This window comes from Lissotriton helveticus, chromosome 2_1 (assembly GCF_964261635.1).
Source record: "Lissotriton helveticus chromosome 2_1, aLisHel1.1, whole genome shotgun sequence".
NCBI classification, from domain to species: Eukaryota; Metazoa; Chordata; class Amphibia; order Caudata; family Salamandridae; genus Lissotriton; species Lissotriton helveticus.
In genome coordinates, this window is record NC_136059.1 from 370,524,915 (window position 1) to 370,550,613 (window position 25,699).

At 43.0% G+C, this 25,699-nt stretch overlaps 1 protein-coding gene across 1 annotated transcript in view; it reads left to right on the forward strand.

Annotated features, from left to right (window-relative positions):
- Positions 1 to 25,699, forward strand: part of OSMR (oncostatin M receptor) — a 357,357-nt gene that overhangs the window by 43,554 nt on the left and 288,104 nt on the right. Inside the window, exon 3 of the mRNA XM_078674982.1 lies at positions 12,593 to 12,688. Within this exon, the coding sequence (XP_078531108.1) occupies positions 12,593 to 12,688 (96 nt within the window). The remainder of the gene's footprint in view (positions 1 to 12,592; positions 12,689 to 25,699) is intronic.

A 25,699-nucleotide genomic window follows, 5' to 3' on the forward strand; every position in this document is an offset into this window, starting at 1 on the left:
TGAAATATTGATTGCATAAAAAGAAAAGTGTGGTTAAACATGAGGGAAGAGCGGGTGGGTAGGTGTGTGATGACGGGGGCAATACAAGTAGTTCATGCAGGACATATTGAAAAACAAATGAGGATGAGGAAAAAGATGATGCAATATATGCAGATTGAGGTTTTCAAAAAGATGTGGAGAAAAAGAGTGAACAAGTGGCAAACGGAGAAAGACTGCAGATGAAAGCAGTGTGAAGAGAGAACAGGAGCGATAGGAAACTCCAAAGACCAGCAGCCCTTTCACAGATCTTAGTAATGGTTATTTACTGCTTAACGTTTCTTGCAAGAAAGTATCACTCAGATTGTTGCTCATTTGACAGTCGAGTGTCACTCATAGTCATTGAATGTCACTCATAATTACACTGAAATTATGAAAATGTCACACATAAGCAATCTGAAACCTTGGCAGCTATGCCTACCATGGCAGTGACCTATATGTATTAAAAAGGGAGATTTAGGCTTATCAAAAGGCTTATTCGGCAGGTTGAATTGGCAGTTTGAAACTCGCCTTTGCTCTGGGTCAAAGTCTGATGACAAAAAGTGGCGGGTCCCAAAAATAAGTGCAATGAGCCCCACTAGCTCAAATTAAGCACTGGCCCTGCACAGTCTGATGTGGGCAACCCCTGCTGACAGTGAGGGGGTGGGGGGTCATGGGGTGAGCAGGGGGGTTATAGGGAGGAGATACCATCCTCTTTTCCAGCTCTGACCGCTAAACTTCTGAATCCTCCTTCTCCACAGACTGGAGAGGCAGGGACACAGCAGCATGGCACTGTGTCAGAGTCAAGTCCCGATAGAGGTGATGAAAGCCCTGCCTCCCCCACAGCTCGGTTTCCACTTTAACTGAATGGCAGCTCCTGCAAATGACACTGGAGGAGGAGGGGAAGCCACCGCTCCCTTTACACTTCACCGCTGTAGGCCATACCTGTCCCTCCTTCGTGCAAAACACCACAGGCCCCGAGTAAAGGCTGAGGCTGTAGCTGAAATCATTGTAATGTTCATGGCACCAGGCCAATACCGGCAATTATTGCCCACTACCACTCCTTTTCGCGGTTTAGTGCACATTACAGTGCTCTACTAGTTCTTCACTGCATAGATTTCGCCAAACAGCGCTCTGATACTTTACCTTCTTTCTAAAGCTTAGTGCTGGGATCAACATTATTCTGCTGTATAACAGGCCCATTGTTTTACATCATTACCATTCCAAATCATTAAGATTTTCCATGACTTCACATAATAATTTCCACATTATGGGGTTTACCTTCTGGCTCACAGGCCACACCCTCTGGCACTAGTTGCCTTAGCAACTTTTGTAACAGTTGTTGTTGCAGAAGCAAGCTTTGAACATGGAAAGTTCAGAAGGCAGGAAGGGCCTTTGTGAAAAACATGGGGCATCTTGTTTAAAGAAAATCCAATTAGACCGTAAGAATGCATTTGTAAACAAAAGCTCAGTATTTTTGGCAGACAGTGCTGAGCACAGTGGAGGAAGGGACTAGAAATGTGTTACTCAACTCAGAGACGTGCCCCATTTCCCCCCCTGTCTAAAGAGTGACTTCAGTCATTGTTCTAGGCTGCCCCTGGCTGAGCCGTGGAAGAGTCTTTGCTTTGGGAAGCCTGCTTACTTCATCCATTTCCAGAAGAGATTTCAGAGTTCAACAGCATGTCCTGTAACTGGTTTACTGTGGAATGCATCTCATCTGCTGCCAGTTCTCACAGTGTCCAGTCAAATTAGGTTTAAACCATTACATCCAGGCTTGTGCAATACTACGCGTCTTCTTTTCAGACACTGCTTTTCGTCATGTCGTCGCAGATTTTCAAAGGCTCAATCTTTCATCAGTCCTCAAACGTCTAACTTTAGAGACAGCCAACTAGCCTTCTCTGTTCTCTCCGCACAACTTTTGAATCAGTGATTCATTTGTAAAAAAAAAAGGGGCAGATTTATGTTGGGAATGCGCCACGTGCGGCGTAAACGTGGCGCATCCCTATGACCCATTTACAACATGACGCATCTAGGCAGATGCGTCACGTTGTAAAGCCCTGCGCCACTTATGGGCGTTCCGGTGCAGGGTGGGCGTTCCGGGGCAGGTGCGCCTCGCAATAGTGGCTGAGTGAAATCTATAAGATTTCACTCAGTCACTTTCAGGCCAATGCTGCGTCAAAACCCTGCGCCTGCTTGAAGCAGGCGTAGGTCTTGACGCAGCATTGTAAAGGTGGGGCACCCCCAAGTCTTGCTGGAGCTGCGTCGCGCTTGCGACGCAACTCCAGCAATGCGCCACCTTTACGGCACAGATGCGTCACGCATATGTGCCGTTTGTGCGCCGCATTGTAAATGCGGCGCACCATGGGTGGCGGAGCAGCGGCGCAAAATAACTGGCGCATCCCTGGGGATGCGCCAGTTATCATAAATCTGCCCCCAAGTGCTGGGGCTCTGGTCAGGAGGCAGCTTGCATCAGCCCATTTCTCCTGTTGGCGCCACCTAAAACATAACCAACGACTTCCTTATAAAAGTGGGGAGAGGGCATAGCGTAATAGGAAGAGCTGCTGACTTTGGAGTTGAGGAACCAGGTTTGAGACTCTGCGTCGGCTCAACATCCTGTGATTCTGGGCAAATCACGTAATCTCCCAGTGGCGTCTCCTCGAGGGAGTGCTGCGGGGCGGTGGGGCAGGGCCAGGGGGGGCTAGTAAACGCTGGCATATAGCAGAACCGAGTTAAGTACATTAATAAATAAATAAAATGAATTACATTGTGCGCCCACTGCACCGCCGATTGGGTTGCAGCGTGCGCAATGTAATTAATTTTATTTATTGATTTATGTACTTAACTCGGTATCAAATTGGTTAGTTGACTACAATCATGATTCATAAACATTCAGGCAGTGTTCTGGAGGGGTGCCTTGATACAATTGTCAAAGAGTGGTTAAACCTTTCTGCTTTCTGCTGTTTCTATACCCATACTTAGACTTATAGTAGCGAGAAACTTCTTAGTTGATTAGAGACCTAAATGATCTTGTGTTTTATAGCATATTATTTGTAATTAGTGTGACATATCAAACATGATAACTCCATCCATGCTAAAATATAAGATGATTAAATTAAGACGGGGTGCCTTGATTCAGTTTTCATCATTACAACACGTTCAAAGCTTTGACTTGTAATTTAATTAGGTGAGTATTTATTTGGGGTAGATATATTTTTTTTTCCACACCCTCAATTAATTTCCCTTTCATAAAACAACTTGTCCAGATCAAATTGAAACTACACAATCTGGGATGTTACGAGAATTTAATTGATTAAGATTTAGCTTGTTGATTAGGGACCACAGAGACATATATAAGGAATTAGGAGTGCTACATTAGAGCATTATTGCGGTATGAAGGCACTATATAAAATGGGGAGAATTTCAGAGATTGCTAATGACTTGATTTATATAGCATATAAAATTCATTTTTAGTTGCTTAGTGAAAGACAAAACACGGCTAAATGATGATTGGAATGATGGAAGCTGAACAGGTAGTATCACACAATCTACTCATCATCAACTTTAAATACTTTATTTGGTATTTTGAAGCCTAATATGCAGAAGAAGCCTAGAGATTGGACAAACATTACTTAACATGGTTGGGACATCTGATTGGCTTTTGTAATAGAGACTCAATGAGCGCTGGTTTGCAGGCCTTTGGAACTATTGCTAAATTAATGGACATGTTAACATTTTCATTTAACCCCAGACCATCAGAATCTATGCTCTGATGTAAGACTGAAGTATGGCATCAGACCAGAGTAGATTTTGGCTTCTGAAATTCAATGCATTAAATAATACAAGGATCAAGTTGAACTAACCATTTTCTTAGAGGCACATGATGCTTGTACTTATGCCGTTATATGAAGCTGGGAACCACTTGATCATCAGACTTTCTTGTTTTTTAGAATTACATCTTACCAGTAAGAGCTCTTCATTATAGCAAGGAGCCATAGGAGTGGTTGATGCAATTTTACCTGTTTAGGAGACACTGGGAAGGGGATGAAAGCATCATGTGATCTTATACCGAAGGTACTGCAATTGTGCCAGGACTGGTAGTAGATTATATGATTAGACTTGTATTCTAGTAATTTGAATTACTTTAATGGCTGGGATTGCTTCACTAAATGAAAGTGTCTAATGATTTGTCTCAAACCTAATATGTGTTCCATCAGGTTGGTGAGCTTAATTCATGGGTATCAAGCAGTAGTAGCAGCCTTATCATCGGAGGAGTGAGCCCTTAATTCCTAAGGGAGCTGCTTCATGGTCAATACGTGGCAGAATTTATTGAGCAGGACTATTCACCAGGTTAGCATCCTCTTTTGTATTGCCATACTTTTCTTTCCCCCAGAAGTCCCCACAAACAGCTGATCGTCCAGCCGATGGTCTATGGTGCGACTGATGTGAAAGCTCAGCGTTCTTTTGGGATCTAACATTGGAATCTCTCCTCTTCTTTTAGGGGATGAGGCAGAGCAAAGAATGTCTGGAGTGTGATAAACTAGAGAAAATGCTTCAGTAGAAAAGCTACTCTAGTCTGTAGGCATGCCACAGTGGTCATTTTTGGAGATCCCCCTCCCCCAAGTATTAATTCTATAAGGGTAGATTAGCACTTTCCACTGCTAATGGAGCAAGAAAGTCTGCTAAGCAGATACAAACATTTCCCACTGACGTTAATGGTCCATGAGCCAAACCTTCAGTCCAAATGTTGGATAAGGAGAACATAGTTTTCAAACCTAATAATTCAGCTTGGCTAAGCGGGTTATGATCTAACTGAGCAATAACAAATTAATCTTTAAAAATAACAGTGAGGCATTTTTTGTCTACTCTAAACAACATGCAAGTAATATTTTGTATCTCAGTGTAACGGCAAATATGAGATCTTGACCCAAAGCTTCAGGAATTTATGTGTTGGCAGTTATTTAAAGATCAAGTTTTTAATTCATATTATAGTTGGTGTTCTCTGGTCTATGTCTCCCAGTTGTATGTAAAGTTTGACAGCATGCAATTGAGCTTACCTTGAGTGAGGCTTTGAATGCTATGTGAATGGTCTTGCAACTGATAATGTAAAACAGGCTGGTGCTGGGTGCGCTGAGATGTCTGCAGCAATGTAATTGCCAATGCTCACTTTACAGATGCGCCCATGAAACTATTATAGGAAATTGAGGGTCTTGGATAAATACAGAACATTCCTCATTTGTCCAAGGCCCACAATAGTCTATTATAGTTTCACTGACTGTTTGAAGGAGGGGTACTGAGGACCTTGATATCGTCCTGCGCTGCCTTTTTGTTGAATCAAGTATGTGAATAGACAGCTCGCCAGTCAGCTGCAAAAGAGCACATTGCATGCCCTACCAAGCAAACATGGAAAACAAGTCAAAGAAATAGAAGTAATTAAAACAGGCATTGGCAAAGCAATAGGTCTGGCTTTTTGGTTTTAGCAGGGCAGACCTATTGGCTGTGCCAAAGCTTTTTTGCTAATTGAAATTATATCCGTTTTCCGAAAGTCCTAATCCGCTTTCCCATATAACGTAATTGACCTGAAAAGGTAACTTGTCAGTGCTATTGATTGCACATGGTATAAAAAAACATTTTGGAAAAAATATTTTTGCAAACATAAAGGACCACATTTACAAAGCAATTACAAACTTATGTTTAATTCAGATGCACAAATAGCTTGATATATGAGGGCAACCTCGCGTTTACAATTCTCATGTGTAAAATGCACTTATAAATCTGTTTTTATAAATTTGCTTCCAGGTGTCAGGAGTTGAGGTAACGGGTTTTTAGGAACCCGCTGGTGTCAGGGGATAACACCCGAAGACCTCTGAGTTCCCTTGTTTCGGACCACAGAAACACGTAGTCTTCTAGTCGCAGTCAAAGATCAAGTTTTATTGGTAGCTACCAAGTAACACGTGTCCCAGAAGTACACCACACAGAGAGTAGGTTCTTGGGAGACTGTTCGTTTTTACAGAACCAGCCGTCTCCTTATATATCAAATATATGGCTTCAAGCAAGAATTCTTGAGTTTATGGTATGGCAACACACATATTTCTACAACAATACAAAGAGCGAAGTCATGTAAGCAAGCCCATATTTTAGATGTCCAGTTTGCTGATAGATTACCCAGTTGGATCGGGAACTCCCATCAGATATAGATGAACCACCAATAAAGGAAGGTACAACCCAGCCATAAAAGGGCCATAAACAAGATACGGGGACAGGTGCGTGTTTGAAGGAAACATGGGCTGTATGTAGTGAATGGTTCGTGGAATGTTATGCGTAGATGCTATCGTATTCGGCCACTGGGCGAGGAGCTGCCTAAACAGGTTTGGCCGAAGACAGTGGAGTCAGTTGGGACAGGTCAGGGGAAAGTCACGAAAGGTGGACGTGTCTATTTGGATCAAGCTCGACCTTTAATTGACTTATCATGAGGGCAAGATGCAAGATGGATGCCGTTCACAAAATGGAGTTTAAGGGATGGGACGGAAACTGTGATTTAGGGGTGTTGACAACCCTCGATTGTAACGCAAATACATAGAAATGATGTCCTAATCATTATCGGTTCGTAGACACCAAAATCGTCTCGGTACGTTGAGGTTTCGTGACACGGGTATTGGACCTCGATATCGGGAAAACCACAGGGTCCGGATTTTGGGAACCACAGAGTAGGCCTTTAATAGTGTCAATACCATGGAAATTGATGACTATCGCAAATTTAGGATATTTGGGAAATGTGACACAATTATTTCCATCCAATGATAGACCTCTAAATAGGGGGAGATTTACTTCTGACAAGGGCTGAAGCAAACCTTTATGCAGTGCAAGAATGAGAACTATAGATGAAAAAAAGTGGGGATTACTAGAATGGATTTAGCCTCAGGGAAGAATAGTTTTCCTATGGGAGTGTTGGATGGGGGGCGGAAAAGTTTATTGTGTGCAAATCCACATGTGTTCAATATGCAGGTGCACGGCTTATGCATGTTGATACTGTTGGAGAGCTGGACTTTCACAGCTTTCACAGAGAATATCTGAAATTCTTTGTGAATTAAAAAAAAAAAAAATGAATACAAGGCTACGGAGAATGATGTGTGGATATTTGTTTTTATATTCAGACTTAATAAAATGCCAATATCTCAACCTAAAACATCTCCTTCCGAAATTGTTGAACAACATCATTCTAACTCAAAGAACAAAAGAGGGAGAAAGAGGTAGTAGTGGACTCAGCCTCCTTAGGAAATTATGAAAAACACTTGAAATCCACTCTTCACTCATTGGAAACCTTTTCTTGGGAAAAAACTATCCTTGCAGTGATTGCTACAAGGATTACCTAGGAAAATTTTTAAGTTTCCTTAGGGAAAACAATATGTTTTCTTAAACTAACCCTCACCCACCAAAAGGTCCCTTGGTGGCATGCTTTATGATCTGGTTCTTCCCGCCTTGCTGCAGGACGGGGCATGCTACGACCGACAGAGACGTGGTAGCACTTTTGTGTAGTAAAACTATGTGATATTGTGAGTGTGGAAGGGTCAGAAGAAAGAGTGAGTATAAAAAACACCTGACTATGTGGAACCTACACTTTATTCATTCCTATAGCTGGTATTGTTAAAATGGGGGAGGAGAAATATGCACTTTAATGAGTGGACTGTTCCTTGGTCTACATGTTTCTCCCCTATGCTTTTCCGCAGGTCCAAGCTAGATGATCCCTCTAACCTAATTGGTAACCCTGATCAATGTCAAGGAACAGTGTGCATTAAGACATGCATTAATACAATACCCAATCGGTATAACTTGTCTATGCAACCTGGAAAGCTAAAGTGAAAACATGACATAGGATATTATTGAATCACAAACTCATCTGATAACTGTATTACCAAACTAGTGGAAAGAAAACGTGATATATTTTTCTCATTTGTGCACAACAGTTTGTTTCCGTAATATGTGCGTGTCGTGCTACCCCTTTTTTTTATGTAAAGACAGACTTTGACAAACAATACTTATAACATAAAGTATACACTCTATCTGGGTTCATATTTATGAGATATCTCTTGATGTTAACTCAGGGTGACTCGGTTTAGTATGCCACTGAAAACGAGATAGTGAAAATATAAATACATGAATAAACAGTACCGTACATGTTTGTAGCCTAATTTGGGCCCCATGAGCCTCACACGAGAGGGAAGAGGCGCTTGTAGTCACACACTAGAAGGGAAAAAATATCGGGTTCCAGAGTAAAACTTAGAAGATGTTTTCATCCTCTTTTTGAATGCTCGTTGCCCAGGGGTTCAGCTGTGCCATACTCTCGTCATCAAAGCTGAGTCCCTCACCCGTATGCTGCCTGCCCATGGCTCCGACGAACACTGAACTATTGCAGTCACCCGGTTAAGTATCAGGTGACTTCCTGATTGTCATGCACGTGTGAGTGAATGCTAGAGCACTGACTTTCAAAATGGCCGCCTAACCAGGCTACACTTACTGGTTTTTACCCGGGCAGAGGACAATTCAAGGCCTGCTGCCAGTTGCAAAAACTGATGTTTGCATTTATCTGAAAAAAGTGCAGGATTGCTACATTTGCTAACTATTTTCCTATGTTGTAGATATCTCTACCGAGGGTTAGGAAGCCTATTGGTGATGTTATATAAGCGCTTGCAAGTTTGTACTAGAGCGCTGACCTTTGAAAAATGGCCGTCTACTAATGGCAACCCTCCCTGGTTTCTATACTGGACTATGACGGTTCGAGGCCTGTCTCAGTCAAGTTGGCAGGTGGTTATAGTCTCTGCAATATTTATAAAAATGTATAAAAATAACTATTTCATTCTGGATTATTCCCAAAAATGTATATGTGATGTGGCACATTTGGTAAGAAGTGGCACATTTGTGAAAAAGGAGCTGAAAGTGAATTCCTTCCCTGATGTAATTGGTCGATGCCGGTTTTGGTAAGAGAACAAGGAGCTAACTTCAAAGTGATAATAATCGTAATAAAAGGAGTTAGCTTCTCAAATATTACTAGTTTAAGCCGGTTCGGGATAGGTTATTTTGACCTGGATTATCTTGCGGACTGCATGTTTAGTATGGAAGGGCCTGAGGTAAATTGGCTTTACCTTGCCCTTGGAAGCCTTGACAGTACTTGGCTAGATGGGGTCTAGGTAAGTTTGCCCCAAGGGATATCATCATTCAGCACTCTTGTGTGAGTACCGAGCAGAAAAACCCCGTACTGTTCCTTCTCTAACAAAAGTGTCTCTTTTTTAACTTGTTCCATCACTGTCCATTGCATGTCTTGTGTAGTGTGGGTTTTTTCCATATAGTGTGCAGACATTTTGGTTGTTGCCATTCTGCACCTAACATTGCTCCTGTGTTAGCATATTCGTGTTTTCACTGGGTGTGTGGTCACCCCGAAATAGTGGAGACCGAATAGGGCATGTGATCCTATAGACCACACTCTTCGTGTTACAGTTTGAAAAGTTGTGTTGTTCCCATACTGAATTGTCATTGAAGGTGATATTGTTACTCTTCTTGGTCAAGTGGCGCACACTACAATATTCACAGGGGTGATGCCCTTTAAGTGGTGGCAAGAAGGTTTGTGATGTTTCATCCTCCTTTAGTTTGCGCGGTCTAGTGTGAATCACCAGGTCTCGTAGGCTCCTGCCCCTTACTGTGGAAAAACATTGGTTTGGGGAATTTTAAATTCCCGCAGTTCAGGATTCGCCAATGTTTGTTGATAATCTTTGTACCCCCGTTAGAGCCTGTGTTATATCTAGTAATGCAAATTGGTCGTTCTTCCTTTGGTTTCGGTGGTCTTGTCTCCAACAAAGCGTCCCTGTGGTTGTTCTTAGCACGTTTTAGGGCTTTGCCTACCACTTTGGTGGGATATTTTCTTTTCTCTAGTTTTTGGCGTAGGTCTCCTACTTATTGGCTGAAATCCTTAAGGTCAGAACAGTTTCTCCTTAAACGCAGGAACTGACCGAAAGGGAGATTGTCCCGCTTCGGATGGAAACTATCATAAAGAAGACAGTTCTTTGCAGTTGCTATTATTTGTGCAGTGGTCCTCAGGCTCCCTTCCTGTGGGAAGATGTTGAGATCCAGGAAAACCAATTCCTTATCTGAAATGGTGCTGGTGAACTTCAAGAAAACATGTTGGAGATTCAACCAGGTCATGAATTTGTCTGCTCTTTCTTTATTACTGTGCCAGATGACAAAGACGTCATCAATGTAACATTTTCATATACATATATGTGGCAGGAATGGGTTACCGGGATGGAGGATCTTATGTTTCTCCAAGTGATGGACGTACAGGCCAGCTACACTGGGAGTGAAGGTGCTCCCCATGCTGGTCCTGAGTTTTTGGAGATAAATCATATCCTGGTACTTGAAAATTGTTTCTGTGAGTGCCCACTTACAGTAGTCCATTACAATGTTACGAGGAGTTTGATACTTCTAATCAATTTCAAAGAGAACATCCTCCATGGTGCATGGGGTTTCCTCGTGTGGGAGACTGGTATTAAGGCTCTCCACAGCCAAACTCATCAATAGTTCTGTTGTGCGATCGAATTGTAAGTCCTGTAAGCGTTTCAGGACGTCTTTAGTATCCTTCAGATATGCATCTGTTTTTTGTACCAGTGGTCTCAGAAAACCGTCCGCGAATTTCGAGAGGGGTTCAAGTATCGACCCTGTCCCGGACACAATTGGTCGTCCATGGAGGTGGGTAAGATTCTTGTGAATTTTGGGTATCGTATAAAAGTATGGTGTCACTGGTGTTTTCTTGACCAGGAAATCTCCTTCTTCACTCGAGATCCAATCATTTGTGCGCGCTTCCTCCACCATGCTAGTGATCATGACTCGTATGGACTCTGTGGGATCGTTTTCCAAGATGCCATAATTTCTGGCGTCTTGTAGAAGCCGTAGACATTTTTGGTCATAGGTATCCAAGGATTGAATCACTATTGCTCCCCCTTTGTCTGCAGGTTTTATGACCAGCTCTTCGTTATTTGCTCATTCCGATAGCCTGTTTTTGTTCTTCTGTGGTGTTGTGGAATATATAGTGATTGTCTGGGTTAATTGCTTCTAGGTCTATCATTACTGACTTTTCAAAAGCCAGAATTTCCACTGGCAGCATCGTGTTGTGGAGTGTGAAGGTGGATTTCAACCTTAACCCTGTGTCATCCTTCTCTAATCATTTTATCTCTGTTGTCAAAGTAGGCTCTTAGTTTGAGTTTTCGGATGAATTAATTGATTTCTTTGCATAGTTTGAATTTATCCAGTTTTTCAGTTGCTACGAAGCCTAATCCTTACTTCAGCATTTCTTTCTGTGCCTCTATCAAGACATGGTCGGTTAGATTCACCACTAGGGTTTCTTGTTGCTGGTTGGTTGCTCAAGGCACTGGTCATGCTCCTGGTTGCTACTCCTGCTTGTTCCTCTTCTGTTGCCCAATGAACCTGGTTCCTCTTCCGGTTCCGACCCCTCCTGGGGGCCTGGTGTGACCCTAAAAAGGGTTCTGTGGGTAGTACTGGTATTCTTGGTGTGGGTTATGCCAATGATTGAATGGGGTGGTGGGCCTTGTGTTGTGGGTGGACCATAGAAGAAAAGAACCGGGTATGCTGGAGGGCCTTGGTGAGTGCTCCATCCTCTTGCCCCTCGCAAGTACATTCTTCTTCCTTGAATCCTTCTGCCCTGGTGGCTTGCCACACTGCCAACATCTCAACCTAAAACATCTTCCTCCAAAAAGGTTGACCAACTTAATTCTAAATCATGTTAGATTTCCTTTCCAAATATGTGGCCAAGGGTTATTTTACTGGTGTAACTCTGAGTCTTGTCTTAGCATATTTAGGGCTAGTGCTTAATAGTGTGGTAAGGTAAAGATTTTTTTTATACTGAAATGTTTATGTAAATTTGAGATTTTAATTATATGTTTTAGAATCTATGGTTTTGCAAAAGCTGTTTTACAGTCTACCTTTCCATATGCTACCATGTGAAATACACTGCAAAGTGTGACGGGCCATTTTGGTGCACCCCCAAAAAAACTGCTTTAGACCATTTCAAATGTCAGATTAGCTTGATGTAAACAATGGAATGCTGCAAGTTTTGACATATTTCAAGACTTCCTTATACATCCATACTATAGGAGTACTTACTAACATGTATTTAGCATCTCTCTGTATGATAGGAACTCCTCGACAAAGATCCATTATACTGTAACTGCATGGCAGCAAAGTAGTGAGAAATCCCTACAAAATATCCAATGTTAATACCTCATTTACAGCTGAAGGAGGAAGGAACTGAATTGTCAAGAATGTTTGCGTTTACAATATTTGTTACAGTAGTGCATGCCTAGTAGTGGAAATCAGCGCTGTGCAGTAGTTTGTTAGCTAGAGCATTGAATGTCAGACACAGTTTTCAACTATACCCGGTCTATTTTCAAACTTGCTGCCGTGTATTATGCAGCAATTATAGGACACCTCTCCTTACCTAAATAACCGTGCGGTGTTCTGTCTGTGTGTGCTGCTCTTTTTTTGGCATGAACTGATGGCCTGTATTCTATTTCAGCATTCCTTCAGGAAAAACAAGTCATGGATCTTTTTATGATTCTGACAGGAATAATCACCTTGATGGCTGCCAATCTCAAAATGTGCCATTGTGCAGGTAGGAGTTGCATCTATTTTCATTTTACATTCATCGTTTTTTTAACTTATTTATTTTGTTGATGAATTGGGCGATGTCGATACAGGTGCCTATCCACGCATTACACGATGTAAGCACAGTAATTATGTATGTGTGTTTTTATATGTATATACTTGCAGAAAAATGTTGTTGAAACTCACTCTTTGGAATAATATTACAAAGAAAACCTCCGGAACATCTCCCAAGTGGCAGATTTGACAAGGAAAAAAGTGATTTTATATAAGGAAGGACCGACTTAACATAGAGAGTTGGAAAATGTGGTGGGTGTACACCAGAAGGTAAAGGATAGAACAAGACATTTTTGGAGTCAGTTTTGAGGGAGAATGCAGACGAACATATTTAAATGGCAGGCATGAGTGGGGCAGTGCACATCAGCCAGGGAGATATGGGTAGCAGGACCAGGACTCTGCTTTTCTCCTCTCTGACATCTGTTTCTAATTCCACGACTAACGATGTTAACACTGTCCCATGCAGTCTCCTGCTTGATGTCATCGTAAGGGACATTAAAGCTGTTTTATGCCTACTTCTGAGGACACCGGTGAGCCGAGTGCAGCATGGGATGAGTACAGAAGATATAGCAGTTGTTTGTATCTGTTACACTATCTCCCCACTAGAGACAATATTAAGTTATTATGTAGCACATTCCTTAGGCAGTGGTATTTGGAAAACTAAGAAATCAAAACTATATATATATATATATATATATATATATATATATATATATATATATATATATATATATATATATATATATATATATATATATATATATACATAACGTTCTATCCAGCATTTGGATCCATAGTCTCGAAACTTGAACCCAATGGGAGGTGACCCACATATTTTTAGAGGTTCTTCCCAATTGCAGAGTTCTATGTCTAAAGATAAAAAAAACTACTCAAAACTATGCAGAAACTATCCATACACGACGTGAACATAAAAGAAAGACTTCCCAAGGAAATCATCCTCTACAAATTGCACATATGAAAAAGAGAGCAGGGCATCAGCAGTTGATGGTGCCAGTGGCTTGCTAACCTGCAGTAATGGCGGATCTGATGTAAGTTCTTTCTTCTACCTCATGCATCAGTTGAGAAAGACCATCTTTTTCACTCTTGAGATCCTAATCCTCCTATACTTTCCTCCCCTTGTAGAGGGGGGAGCGTCCAGAAGACTGATTAAACATAGTGCCAGTGGGTTTTGTTTTGTTGAGTCTGATGGTTCTTCTAAACATTGAAGGACTGATTCCAGCCCGGCTAGCACCGCATGTGGGTAGGCAGCGGTGTAGGGCACTAAGGTATCCATTTCAAGGCACTCTGCCTGTCTGGCACCAGCAGATGTTAGGGGTATCATGGTGCCAAACCTCCACCCAACCTTCAATGTAATTGGGTATAGGCAGCCTATTTATAGACACTCTCATTTGAAGCATCTGCCCCATTAAGCATGTTTAACGTGATAACTCCTTTGCTAAACATAGTTATTAAATGAAATCTTTTGGACACATTAACCTTTTACCCGGGTGCCTGTTTTGGTCAGAATTCATGTGATTCATGTGATCCTTAATCTGTAGCCCTCGGTCCAAAGTCTTGTGATATTTGTGTAACTTACCACGAGCTACTTTCGAATGGTTAATGGTAGCCTACGGTCTTGAAATGACACCAGATGCAATGTGAAAGGAAGGTCACCCCCGCAGGATGTCAACTGTTGTTTAAACAAAGGAAGGAAGAAGTAGCTTTTGGACACTTCTGATCTATTGTTTCCTGAACATGTGCGAAAAGAAGCGAGATTAATGGAAGTATGTTAATTTACATCACTGCTAATGTTCATTACATGACAGTAGAACCCTGTCTACCACACGTTCTGAACTGCAAACATTATAAAATCACATTAACGTGTGCATAATATTTTTAAACAAATTATTAGCTGCCTGTTACTGTGTTTATTTTCATACCGCAGTTTCCCCATTTATTCTACTTATCAGTAACTTTACTAGCGCTTTCAAAGGAAAGAGCGAGAAACAAAGAACCAAGGGCCATATGTATCAACATCCTGATTTGCAAATCTCAAATAGCGCTTTTTTAGAAATCGCTATTTGAGAATTGCAAATAGGGATGTATGTAAAATTTGCAATTTTTTAGCGATTTCATAATATTCCTTAATTGTGATTAGCAAATTGAGAATCGCAATTAAGGAATACTTTCCCATTCATTTCTATGGGCCAGGAGCCCCATAGGAATGAATGGGAAGTTATTCTCAATTTGCGATTCGCAATTTAAGAATCGCAAATTGAGAATAATTTCAAGGGTGCAAGGGTGTTAAAAGGACACCCTGATGCACCCCTCAAATAAGCATGTAAACATTGCACTTTGAAAAATGCAAAAAAGTGCATTTTTCAAAGAAATTGCAAATTACCACCAACTTGAAGTTGGTGGTAATTTGCGATTCCTTAAGGCCAAATTGCACTTTTTTGGTGCTTCTTACATTGCATTTAAGGAATCGCAAAATTTGCGTTTCCTTAAATGCAATTGCAAAATAAGGAATTGCAAATTTTGTGATTCCTTATTTTGCCTTAATACATACCATTTGGAAAAATTGCATTCACAAACGCCGAAATTCTGATAATTTCGGCGTTTGCGAATGCAATTTTGCTTGATACATGTGGCCCCAAGTCTTTTGGGGAAGGGTAAATAAAGGTTTGTCCATGTTTTATAAGGAGTAACATACCATTTGTCAGGATGTAAAGGATCTTGCAAGACACCTCGTATTTTCACAGGGCATTGGGCTACATTTGTGTGTATATATATGTCCACAGAACCTTTAGTTGGATTGCAATATATAATGCATGGCACATGATCCGTGCTCCGTATATCTAGACAGATAACTGTTAAACTCTGTGTCATTATCAGCCACCTGAGCTCTAACTATTCTCATGCCAAATGCATGCTCTTGGTTTAAAAATGTTCCTCTTGCCTAATGTTGCCTTGTTTTGCTTGTCACTACCCATGGTTTCCATATCTTTAATGCGCTGTGTAGTTTTTACATATTCAGAGAGCCACCGAACATTTTCTTTAAAATCTCCTTGATTAATTGAGGGCTCAAATTAATTAAAGCATGGCTATAATTAGAACCCATCACCTTCTTTCCAAACTAGCTAGGAAAGCTGGCCCTCTATGGCAGCGACCTTCACACATTTGTATATTGCATATTCACAAATTCGTACCCTTACTCTTGATCCCTGCCTAATTTCAATTGGTATTAGCATTTTGAAGTGCTGTCTCAATTGCCCAGGTTCATAAAGACCTACAGTAACCGAGCAAAAATATTTGAATTAAATAATTCTCTGATTCCATAATTATTGCAAAATCAACAAACAAGCATTATTAGCGAATTTCTAAACTTAATTTGAACACACAATGTGATTCATTCAAATTCCACGCTGGTAGTATTGGGTCCTAATAAATCCAGATCCAGTTCTGGGGTTTTAGGAATTTCATTTGCTGCACAGTCATATACACCATAAATTTTAAACATGGCCCTACCTTCCTCTTTGTACAGCTGAATCGCATTTTTAATTTAAGATTGTTTATGGAGAACCTCCTAAGAAGGAAGTACTTCGACTGTGAAGATAAACGAGCTATGAAGACCAATCACTGCTCATCCACTGTTCATCCACCACCAACTTAGCAGCTTAGCTTGCAACCAAGGTGCTCAACCTATCTATCGCTCACACCTGCACAGCATGTATCCATTTTAATGTTGGGTGCCCTGTAAAATGCGTCCATTACTATTGATAATGGCATTACTCCTAGTCCTACTCCCTCGCCTTCCTTCTTAACATATGAGGCCCCCGCCTCCCTCTAGACCCATCCCCAGCCTATAAAAACTCCACCCGCCCCCACCTCTACCTGTATGTAAACAAGCTGAGCTAGCACTCAGATGTATTGCACCGAGAAGGTCCTAGAAGGAAGGCGAGGGAGTAGGACTAGCAGTAATGCCATTACCAATAGTTATGGACACATTACCTCCAGTCCCTCCCGTGCCTTCCTTCTTAACATATGAGGACATAGCAAGCAGATGAAAACAGAGATGGACAACTGAGTGATAAAGAACCCCAATTTAATATCATGCCCCAAACCCAGCAGATCAACATCCCTATTCTCTCATATAGGACAAGACCCTGTGGCCGAGAACATTATCCAAACGTTCCAGACCAACAATCTGATAGTGGTGGACATACTTAGAAGGGGAAGACCAGGTTGCAGCCCTACAGATCTCCCCCACAACTCAGCGACCATAGCAGCCATACTGTGAGTAGAACGTCCCTGATCCCCCATAGGAGGATCCACCCCTTTAAGTTTGTAAGCCATCAAGACCATGGACCGAATCCAACGACTCAGCATAGCGTGGAATGTTTAACACCCTTTTTAGCAGAACCAAAGTTAGCAAATAAAGCGTCCCCCTTCGGAAGGACTCAATAAGATTCTAAGCGAGAGAGCAGGCACATGGATTAATAGGTACAAAGCCATAAATCTCTGTTCAGCGAACAAAGCAGACAAAGCCCTGGCCTCTTACCTTAAAAGCAAGCAAAGGCAACACGCCATTGCAGCCATGACGGACGCCAATAAGAAATCCCAAACAGCCAACAAAGAAATTCTCAGAGTTTTCAAAGAATTCTATGAGGAACTATACAAGGAGTACAAAGATCTCAACCCCTATGGGGGGGCGGCCCTCCTGGTCAAGATTAACCTACCCAAGTGGATGTATGACGTTACAATGCATACTTTTACCACGCATACCTTTACAACGCGGTTTTTACATCTCAAACCTTTACAACGCATAGCGCTTAGAGGTGCTGGATAGTGGTAAGTATAATTTTCTATTCCAACTCCAGTCCCCGTGGACACTAGGGAAGGTGTTGGATAGAAAATTAAACTTATTCCCTATCCTAGAGCGCCCCCCAGCACAATGCGTTGTAATGGTTTGCGTTGTAATGCCTGCGTTGTAATGGTAGTGCGTGGTAAAAGTTTCGTTGTAAACGTTGTTTACCTACCCAAGCTAACAGTGTCCCAGTGCGCATCACTAGAGTAAGAAATAACAGGGGTAGAAATAGATATGGCAGTAGCTGCCCTAAAGGACAACAAGGCACCGGGGCCAGGCGGCTACACAGCCAAATTTTACAAACACGTCCTCCCCTAAATTAGGAACACACTGAAAGAGGTTTTCACACACTGCATCAGAGGAGGGAAAATGACAAACTCAATGGCAGAAGCCAACATCATAGTCATCCCCAAAGAAGGTAAAGACACGCAATTCCCGCAGAACTACAGACCCATCTCTCTAATTAACGTAGACTGCAAAATATACGCAAAAATATTAGCGGGAAGACTTAATACACAACTTCCAAACCTCATACACAAAAGGCAAGTGGGCTTCCCTAAAAACAGACTATCCCAAGACAACACAAGACTCCTCTGCCACATAATCAACCACGCCTCCTCCAACACTAAACCAGCGGTGATGATCGCGCCAGACGCAGAAAAGGCCTTCGACAGAGTTTCATGGCCCTTCCTTGACCAGTGCATGCAGAAGTTTGGCCTAGTAGAGAAGTACAGGTCAATGGTGATGGCGCTTTACAAGGCCCCTAAAGCCCGAGTTGGATGTATGTCAGTACAACGCGATCTTTTAGATCGCGGTACTGGACATCGCAGATTTTACAACGCAAGCCGTTACAACGACTTGCGTTGGAGGGCGCGTATTTAGGAATTTTATCATTTTATATTCCAACACCAGTCCCCTTAACAGTAGGGAAGGTGTTGGAATATAAAAGTACAACATTCCTTATCCCACAGCGCCATCCAGCGCAAGTCGTAGTAACGACTTGCGTTATAATAGCTGCGTGAAAAAGGTCGTGCGGTGTAAACACCGCGTTGTAAATGACGTTTCCCGCCCGAGTCGTGGTGAATGGAGGCACATCAGAGGCCCTATCTCTGGAAAGAGGCACCAGACAAGGCTGCCCACTTTCGCCGGCACTGTTCCTACTGACCCTTGAACCCTTACTGACCATGATCAGAAAGAACGCCAAGATTAAGGGGGTGGAGGTCCAGGGGAACACGGTCAAACTAGCAGCATACGCCGATGACATACTCATCATGACAGAAAACCCTGAGCCCTCAATAGAGGCACTAATGAACACCATCGACGTGTATGCCAATGAGGCAGGGAACAAGCTTAACAGAAGCAAGTCTGAATGCAAACCACTCAACGTCCATACCACCAGGGATGTAATAGGATCTTCCGGCCTACACTGGCAAAAGGGGGCCCTAAAATACTAGGTATCTACTTTGACAGGGGCCTCAAGTCAACACTCGAGCATAACGAAAAATCTATACTAAACAAAATAAGAGACAGGCTAGACACGTGGTCTCCCAAGTACGTCATCTGGTGGGGCAGGGTGGAAACAATTAAAATGATGATAATCCCCATGGTCAACTACCTGCTGAGTATGTTGCCGCTGATAGTCATGGAAGAATTTAATAAAAAACTGAACGCTTTGATAAACTCGTTCCTTTGGAGGGGTAAAAAAGCCAGGATCAGCCTCCAGAAACTTAGGCTCAGTAAGGATCTAGGGGGGCTCAACGTCACAAACTTTAAGACGTTTCAGACAGCCTGCCTCGCCAGACAAGGCATATACTGGCTCACCCAAGAACAGGGATACACACCAGCTTGGCTGGAACTAGAAAAAGCGCTGCTAGGAGGCTTAAACCCGGCGGCCCTCCTCACAGCTAACAAACACCCGGAAGCTAACAGCACAATCCTCAGGAACACCAAAAACGCCCTACTGCAAGTAGATAAAAGAATGGAAAAAGGCATAAAAAACACAAAACACGAATCCATTTGGTTCAACACAAAAATAAAATACAAGAACAGCATACTTATCATAACCTCCTGGATCCAGTGAGGTATTCACATCCCATCCCAACTGGAAGTACGAGGGTCTCCTGCCACCTTCTCCGGCCTACAAAAGGCGCACGACCTCCCAGACATAGAATTATACAACTTTCTCAAAATCAAGGCGGCAATCACTAAAGCAAGACTGAGCAAAGAGGTACCAACAATACACCAATGCCTGACAAATCTCAACAAACTGGGGCACCAAACATCACACCTTTATAAATTACTAAGGGCAAAAACAACCAGCGTAAACAGGAAGGTCATAGACTACTGGGAAACACTACACACAGGGCGGTTTAGCGAAAGAGAAAAAACCCACCTCTGGACCTCGGCAAGTAGGAACAAGGTCACCTCCACACTAGCACAAACACAATTCTGGCTCCTACACAGAGCGTACTGGACCCCGGCACGTCTAGCAGCGGTCGGGCTCATAGACAGCGACTTATGCTGGAACTGTCAGAAACAGAAAGGAGACCTAGAACACATGATTGTCCATTGCCCTAAAGTTAAACATTTCTGGGGGAAAGTAATAGATTTCATCTACAATGTAACAGGTTACACTCCACAACTAGACCTCCACAGCATAACAAACGCCTTTATGGCACCGGAGATTCACTCTGCCAACGACAGGAGCCTCATCGACCTGCTCCTCACGGCAGCAACCAAGACAATCCTTTCCAACTGGAAGGACACAGGGAAGGCCACCTTCAAAGTATGGTTCAACTGGGTCACCTTCCTAAGGGGGGCAGATAACATAACGAATAATCGAACACCACAAGTTGGACGTAGCAATGAGATGTGGCTCTCCCTGGACAAATACCTTGCCTCGCAAAAACCGCCGTGAACGCACCACCTTCCCAAAAACTATTACGGCTCCACTGTACCCCTCACCTTCCCACCCCTCCTCCCCGCCATCCCCCTTGGCGTAACCTGTCTGCAAACTCTCTGCCATACAAACCTCAACCTACCGCAAGTGTGTCCGTCCCTTCTCTCTCTTCTCCTTGTCTTTCGTCCTACTTACCTATACACATGATCTCTTCCGACCGTAGGGGGCAATGCTTATGACAAGGACTCAAGCCGCCCATGTATAACCAACACACAGGCGCCGCAATAAGCCCATATGTACCATTACCTATTACAAAACAGTACAGAGTAAGCCGAAAGAAGACAACACTGGTTAGATGTAGACATCTAACCAGTGTTGTCTTCTTTCGGCTTACTCTGTACTGTTTTGTAAAATTCTTCTAATAAAATCTATTGAAATAAAAAAAAAAGAAATTAAAAAAAAAAGAGTATCAACTCAAGACCCTCAAGGGGATCAAAAGGAGGACATGACAGGACATCCAACACAAGCTGCAAATTCCAAGAAGGAAAAGACCGGAGAGGTAGGGGAAACAGATTCAACAGACCCTGAAAAAAATGAGGCATCCCCTCCAGCAGAGCCACCCTGTGCGGACCGGCGATAGGTACAGGAGTGATCTGAACCCCTGTATCTGGAGAAACATGCCAAAAGTCTATCACGTAACCATGATTCACAGTCCTCAGGACACAGCAATCCGAAACCGGAGAACCGGAGACCCATCAGGAGATGAAGAGGGAGAAGAAGACACCAGGTTGTTCCACTTAAATAATCTCTTGCGACCCATGCTTGCTGAACAATGTGGAAGCAACTCCCCAGGAACCGTCTATATGGCCGAGAACTAATCCTGCCGTTAACCAATAAAAAATCTCCATGAAAATATCACCAATCTGGAGAAAAAAAAACATTTTCCCAAAAAGAAATAAACTACCGGGCAAAAACCCGTCCTACCAGGTCTCCTCGAAGTGTGTAGACACGGGCGTAAAGGCTGCCTGACCCGGAAACACAGCCCCAGCCACAGGAGGACCACCGGACAACGTTGTGGTTTCCTGAGCCACCGCTCCACCCCTTGACCCCCCCAAAAATGTGGAGAGATAACCGCGCTGGCGGAACGCTGCTGAGGGCACCGCCGTCGCAGAGAACCAGATTGAAGATTCCCCGGCATCGCCACAAGATGGAAGACCAAAGGTAAGGCTCACCTAGGGAGACAAAATAGAACGAGTAAAGGTGGGGGGCGGGCAAAGTTTTTATAGGCTGGGGGTGGTCTAGAGGGAGGCAGGGGCCTCATATGTTAAAAAGGAAGGCGAGGGAGGAACGGGAGGTAATGTGTATTTTCCATGTCACTGCAGTTGCCAATATAGCCGTATAGCCTGCTGCCTAGGGCTATACTGCTTGTTAAAGGCCCTGAATGCTAGTTATAGGCCTAAGCCGCAGGCAAGTGAATTGAAATTTTTGGTTATCATTGCGACCGCTTGCCCAAAGTATACTGTGAAATCTTTATTGTTTATCACTATGCAATCTGCCTGTATAAGAGTTTTTCTTCTCCAATTAGAAAAAGTTAATAAAAAGATTCATAGGAATCATTGCGACCCGCAAGGCACAAACTGCAAGTTCTTGCAAGTAGCAGGGAGAAGGCAGGGGCAAAGAAGCATTCCCCCACTTCATTGCAATTGACAAGGGAATCTATTATTCGCTTCCCATTGGTTCACATTGTATTGAAAGTATATTGACTATCCTTGGCAGTCGCGAGGGATAGCTTCCACTGAGAGAGTGAAGATTTCCCACATAGGCCTCCATCTCTGCATTTGCAACTCTTTTGCAGGAATTCACATATAGAATCTCGACTCGGGCACATTCACGAGTCACGTCTTTTGTGATTCTCAGCAACTGACCTCTGTGCACTGTGAGGACTCACTACATCAGGCACAGTGGAAAGTATTGAGCGTGCATACCGCACAAACAAAGCTCAGATGTGTTCAGCCAATAGTGCATCTGATCCTATATGAGGAAATTCACCCCTCCCAGTCCTCAGTGTTTATTGTATATTTGCCTATATTTCTGTGGAACTCACACTAACAGCGAATGTGTAAATCTCTAACCTCGGATTCACCAGCATTTTTAACGAATCTGAATATACAACTTGGAATTACTGTCCATATTCTCCCAGATAAGAGCCCTAGAGTCACATAGCTCCTTGTGAGGTGGTCTAGAGCGCCTTTATATGTGTTCACTGTTATTTCTGTGGCTGACTACTGTGTGAGAACAACAAGATATGTAAACATTTCTGCTTATTTGTAGCAGGATGGCCCAGTGAGATGAACGCTCGCTTCTAAATTGTGTAGATCTGCAGGTCAAGAGTTTGCTTGCAGAAAAGTCATTCTTAAACGTTTAGCCCCTAAATTCAGTAATCTGCGAACCATACATTGGTTAATTACGATTTAACTCCCATGTGAAGTGCTATATAAAAATGCATATTATTATAACACTGCACACTGAGCTACTACTTTACCAGGGGCACTGCAATAATTCGATTTTGCGGCTGTCGAATTTTCCAAATAGTTATAGATTTGTCGCGTGTGCCACATAATCCATCATCTGCTGCATAATCTGCAGATAAGAACAAAATAACGTGTTTCTAGCTCAAACGGACAAAAATTTACAAAATACATGGCAACACGTGTTTTGGAGCAGTGGTGGCCCTTCGGAAACAGTGATTGGTCACCTTTCCATTGCTTATTGCTATATGTGAGTGTTAAGCTAGTTCTGATGAGGTGAAACCTCTCCCCAGACACTGTTAACAAGTGTAAAAATGATCAAATAATTAAGTAATACTATCACAGAACGTGTCTGATTAAGCTGCATAATGTGTCTTTTTTTGCTGCTTAATCCAGTTAACCCTGCAGCATTTGGTCGTCTCCTGCCGTATAATGCCAGTGGCCCTATTACTTACTATATTTTTACTGTACACAGCATCTATCTATGCGACTTTCCTATCAATCAATCAATCAAGTTGTACTTGTATTACATTGCTAATCACCCCAGAGTGTATCCAGGCGCAGTGCTGCAGGTATCAGCCGAAGAGCCAGGTCTTGAGTCCCTTCCTGAAGTGGGTCAGCGAAGGTGCATTGCGGAGGTGAAGGTGAGGGCATACAGGCTTTGGCAGTGAGATGGGAGAAGGAGCGTCCTTTGTCGCTTCAGTGGCGGTTGCATGGTGTCTGTGCAAGGGAGAGGTGTGTGAAGCGGAGATTACTGGTTGATCGATGGAAGTGCAGCCGTTGGTTCATGTAGCTTGGTCCTTGGTCGTGGAGGGCTTTGTATGCGTGGGTCCTGATAAAATTAGGGTATGGTGACTGTCCTATTTTCCTTTGCAGTACTTAGTGTATAATTGCTGAAACTTATATTGGGCACGCACGAGAACTGCGCAAAAATACAGCCAGCCACATCTTTGTCTCTTATGTTTTAAGCTGTTTGCTGCAATTAGTACTCCCTAATACGATTTGAACATGAGCTCCAATCAGGATAGAGATAGGAATTTGAGTGTAGGTATTACTATCAGTAGAGCAATCAGTCATGCTAACCCCAAAACTAGAGAGGGTCTTAAGAATAAATGTATTAGACTTGAGAAACTTAATAGGAATGAGATGTCTAGGTGGTAGGTTAGGGCAACACTGAAGTAATACTTAAGATTAAATAGAATTTTGAGGGACCTGTGGTCTCAGATCTTCCCCACCTAACTACATCTGAGAACGTGGGGCTCTGAGTGGAACACGCAACCTGGATGGAATACAATTTTGTTTCCTGGGGCTCACGAAGAGCTTTAAATCAGCAATAATAAAGGAGGCATCCATCTGATGATTATATACATGGACTGTATCTCACAGTAACCTTCACGCCCAGTCTCATCAAGAGCAGCTGAATGTCAGCGTACGATATGGTTTAGCAGGAAGCTGTGGCACGCAATACTTTTTTGGACCGCTTTAGCCTCTGAGGAAGTGAAGCCCACGAAATGCGCAAGGCTGCGGCTGTATGTTTTTAAGGACCAAGAACAGAGCTGTACATACCAATAAATGCTTTTATGGGGAAGGGAAAAGCGGTGTTGTGTTATATATATATATATATATATGAGCCGTTTTAATAGACACAGCAAAGCATGATGCATTTCGGTATTCAAACCTTCCTCAGATGCTGCTGCTTCCGTGATGAGGCTCCACCCACGCCTTGAAAGTGTCCTGACTCGCCCTCATTGGAAGGTAAGTTACACCCCTCGTCACCAGTTGATAATGAGTGAAACTGTAGTCCATAATAGAACTTCATGTCCCAGCCAGCATTGCGCCCAAGTGGATGCTGCGTGAAAAGGGGGTCAATATTCAGGGTGAAGGCGCGGTAAATATGAATGGAGCATCCCGGAGTAGTGACAGTCTGAGGCTCACGAAGGTTCCCTTTCTACTCCAACCTCGTGTAATGACGTCAGCTCGGCCATGAGACGACAAACAAGTGAATGAAGCTCCTCGTGTGAACACGGGCTGCCACTGGCAGTGGTCCATAGCTTCATGCACATAGGAAGTGGGCAGAGGTTTTCGATACCTCGAACAATTGAAGAATGCCGATGAACAGCAGATGCCAGCATTCCTCTGCCACTTGATGGAGCGGAGCCTCTTGCGCGCCTCTGGCATGCACGCAAATCAAATAAACAAGCAGACCCCTCCGGTAAGGAAAAGGAAAGAGGCCACACAGGGAAACCTTCGGGAGCTGTTTTAATAGACACAGCAAAGCATGATGCATTTCGGTATTCAAACCTTCCTCAGATGCTGCTGCTTCCGTGATGAGGCTCCACCCACGCCTTGAAAGTGTCCTGACTCGCCCTCATTGGAAGGTAAGTTACACCCCTCGTCACCAGTTGATAATGAGTGAAACTGTAGTCCATAATAGAACTTCATGTCCCAGCCAGCATTGCGTCCAAGTGGATGCTGCGTGAAAAGGGGGTCAATATTCAGGGTGAAGGCGCGGTAAATATGAATGGAGCATCCCGGAGTAGTGACAGTCTGAGGCTCACGAAGGTTCCCTTTCTACTCCAACCTCGTGTGATGACGTCAGCTCGGCCATGAGACGACAAACAAGTGAATGAAGCTCAGCAGATATCAGATACCAGCGAGAAAGGAAATCAG